This window comes from Nanorana parkeri, unplaced genomic scaffold (genome assembly GCF_000935625.1).
Source record: "Nanorana parkeri isolate BGI_ZX_2015 unplaced genomic scaffold, ASM93562v1 scaffold14, whole genome shotgun sequence".
Lineage (NCBI taxonomy): Eukaryota > Metazoa > Chordata > Amphibia > Anura > Dicroglossidae > Nanorana > Nanorana parkeri.
In genome coordinates this window covers 2,615,971-2,618,300 of record NW_017306282.1, presented here as the reverse complement: position 1 = coordinate 2,618,300, position 2,330 = coordinate 2,615,971, and the positions used below count along the sequence as shown (strand labels likewise).

The 2,330-nt window shown below is 47.1% G+C and overlaps 1 protein-coding gene across 1 annotated transcript in view; it reads left to right on the top strand.

The window, feature by feature from the left end:
• The window catches only part of LOC108787983 (tetraspanin-11-like), a 36,663-nt gene that overhangs the window by 33,562 nt on the left and 771 nt on the right, over positions 1 to 2,330 (top strand). Inside the window, exon 6 of the mRNA XM_018557687.1 lies at positions 259 to 345. Coding sequence (XP_018413189.1) covers positions 259 to 345 — 87 coding nt within the window. The remainder of the gene's footprint in view (positions 1 to 258; positions 346 to 2,330) is intronic.

Sequence of the window (2,330 nt, the reverse complement as noted above, 5' to 3'; positions counted from 1 at the left end):
GGGAAAAAGGGGGGGGGGGGGGGGGGGGGGGTGAGTTTCTTAGCTATCGCGGTGTGTTCCAGCAGCTACCGCTCTGGAAAGCGCACGCTTTCGATGTGAACAAGCACTGAGGGCTTTAAGCTCTTCTTTATGATTCTAAAAAGTCATAGGGCATATTGGATATAATACTGATGTTGGCAGCTGGTTACTTCAAATACTTTTCTGCTGGGGAGCTCTTCAAATATTTGCAGTTATCTGTATTTTTCTTTGTAATTTCAGGGAGGATGTATGTCCAAACTGGAAACATTTATCCAGGAACATCTGCTGTTGATTGGCGCGATCTCCATAGGCATTGCCTGTTTTCAGGTAAAAGCTCCTTCTATGCAGGGCCGGATTACCCACAAGGCCAACCAAGGTCCGGCATCGGGGGAAGCAGGGAGTAGAGGGGCAGCAGGGGTGTGGAATTCCTACCTTCCGATGATCGGGCGGGTAGTTATTTTCCACATTTAGCCCTGCTTTGGGCAAGCAGAGCTAAATGTACAGCAGGGAAGCTGCCGCTTGTTTTGTACAAGTGATCTTGGCGACATTGTATGCAGGTCTGCCATTCTCCCGGGGGGGGGGATTGGCGGGGAGGGGGGGGCATTGAGGAACCTGGCCATGGGGCAGCAGAGAGAGTAAATCCGGCCCTGCTTCTATGCTTACTAAACTTGAAGGGGAAGGCCATGAGGAAGAATGCTAGCATGGTTGTCATTGGTGTTAACTAGGGATGAGCAAATCTGCCTGGGTTCATTATTGTACAGTGGTTGGACAGTGCAGCTCCAGATGGCAGTGGGTATCAGCTGCCATCTGAAGCTGCCAAAAAAACTTAAAGCTACACTATAACCATCCCCAAGTCCAGCAGTCTGAGCCCTAATTTTTCCAAGCTCTTTGTGCTGCAACCTCTCTCATATACAGTAATCTTAAAGAAATATCCTGGCCCTGGTTGCCCCAGACTGGTAGATTCCCCGCTGCAATTTCTTTCTTTTTTTTTTACCTGTTATTTTTTTTCATATGTATTTAAGGCTGTTTTTTTAATATTTGTTTTTTAAATGTTTCTGTGGTTGGGCTGCACACGGCAGAGGCCCGTCTGCAATTCCTCTGCTTTGCCATCATATTCTTTCCAGGCACTTAGCAGCCTAAGACATGGAACATGTTATCTGACTGCAGAGCATTCCTCCTCCTCATCTACCACTACAGAGGACTGCAGAGCATTCCTGAGCCTCATCCCAGCCACAGTACAATGTAATCTGAATGCAAAGCATTCCTCCTCATCCCAGCCACGGTACTATGCTATCTTCTGACTGCAGATCATTTCTCCCCATCCCAGCCGTGGTACCATACTATCCAACTGCAGATTTGTAGTTCTCTATAGCTGACAGTATTCTGAATTGCTATATAATGAATTGTTGGGATTTGTAGTCCTCTATAGCTGGTGGTATTCTGCATTGCTATATAATGTATTGCAGATATTTGGAGTCCCTCTAAATCTTGAAGTCAGTGGCAGAACTAGCAGGGGCGCAAATAAATTATATATATATAGTTCTGGTTAGAACATAACCATTTTACTGATGACTTTACAAAGGATAGAGATGAACAAAAGCATGTAAAGCCTAGAACATTATAGCAGAATCTGGCAACAGCTCAATATTGCCCCAAATAAGGACTATATTCACCAATGTACCCTGAAACTGAAATGGAAGCACCGTATACTGTCACTGAGATGTGGGGCCTTTGTGGTCACCCACAGGGCCGGCCTTAGGGGTGTGCGAGCCGTGCGGCCGCACAGGGCGCCATGGCAACAAGGGCGCCGTGCGGCCGTCACAGCTCGTCCTGTGGGCGGCTTCTCTCCCCCTCACCGCTGGCCATCCGATATTATCATGGACTCTTGACACATTTTGTGAACTTAGTCCACTTCTACAGGAGAAAAAAAAGAGGCTATCCAATAAATAATCACCAAGTGAAAATTACCAATTTTCTAAGCATATAAGCCATCTGTGTGTGCATCAGCCCAGCTACATCAAAGTATCCGGAAGAACCCCAGGGGACAGCACCAAGCCCTATTGTCATCTAACACCTTAGTATATAGGATAGTATATGTACTGTAGAAGTGAAATCCTATGAATCCCTATGGGCATGGTTCCCACCTGGGCGTATTGTCGTGCTGAAAGATGCCCTTCGTGCCAAAAAGTACTTGAGCTTCTTTTTTGCACGTAGGGGCCGATTGCAGCGCGTATCCATTGTTATTCCCGAGTGTGGCTCGGGGTTAACAAAGCGGTAATCCCGAGCCACCCTCGGGATGACAGCGTAGGGCT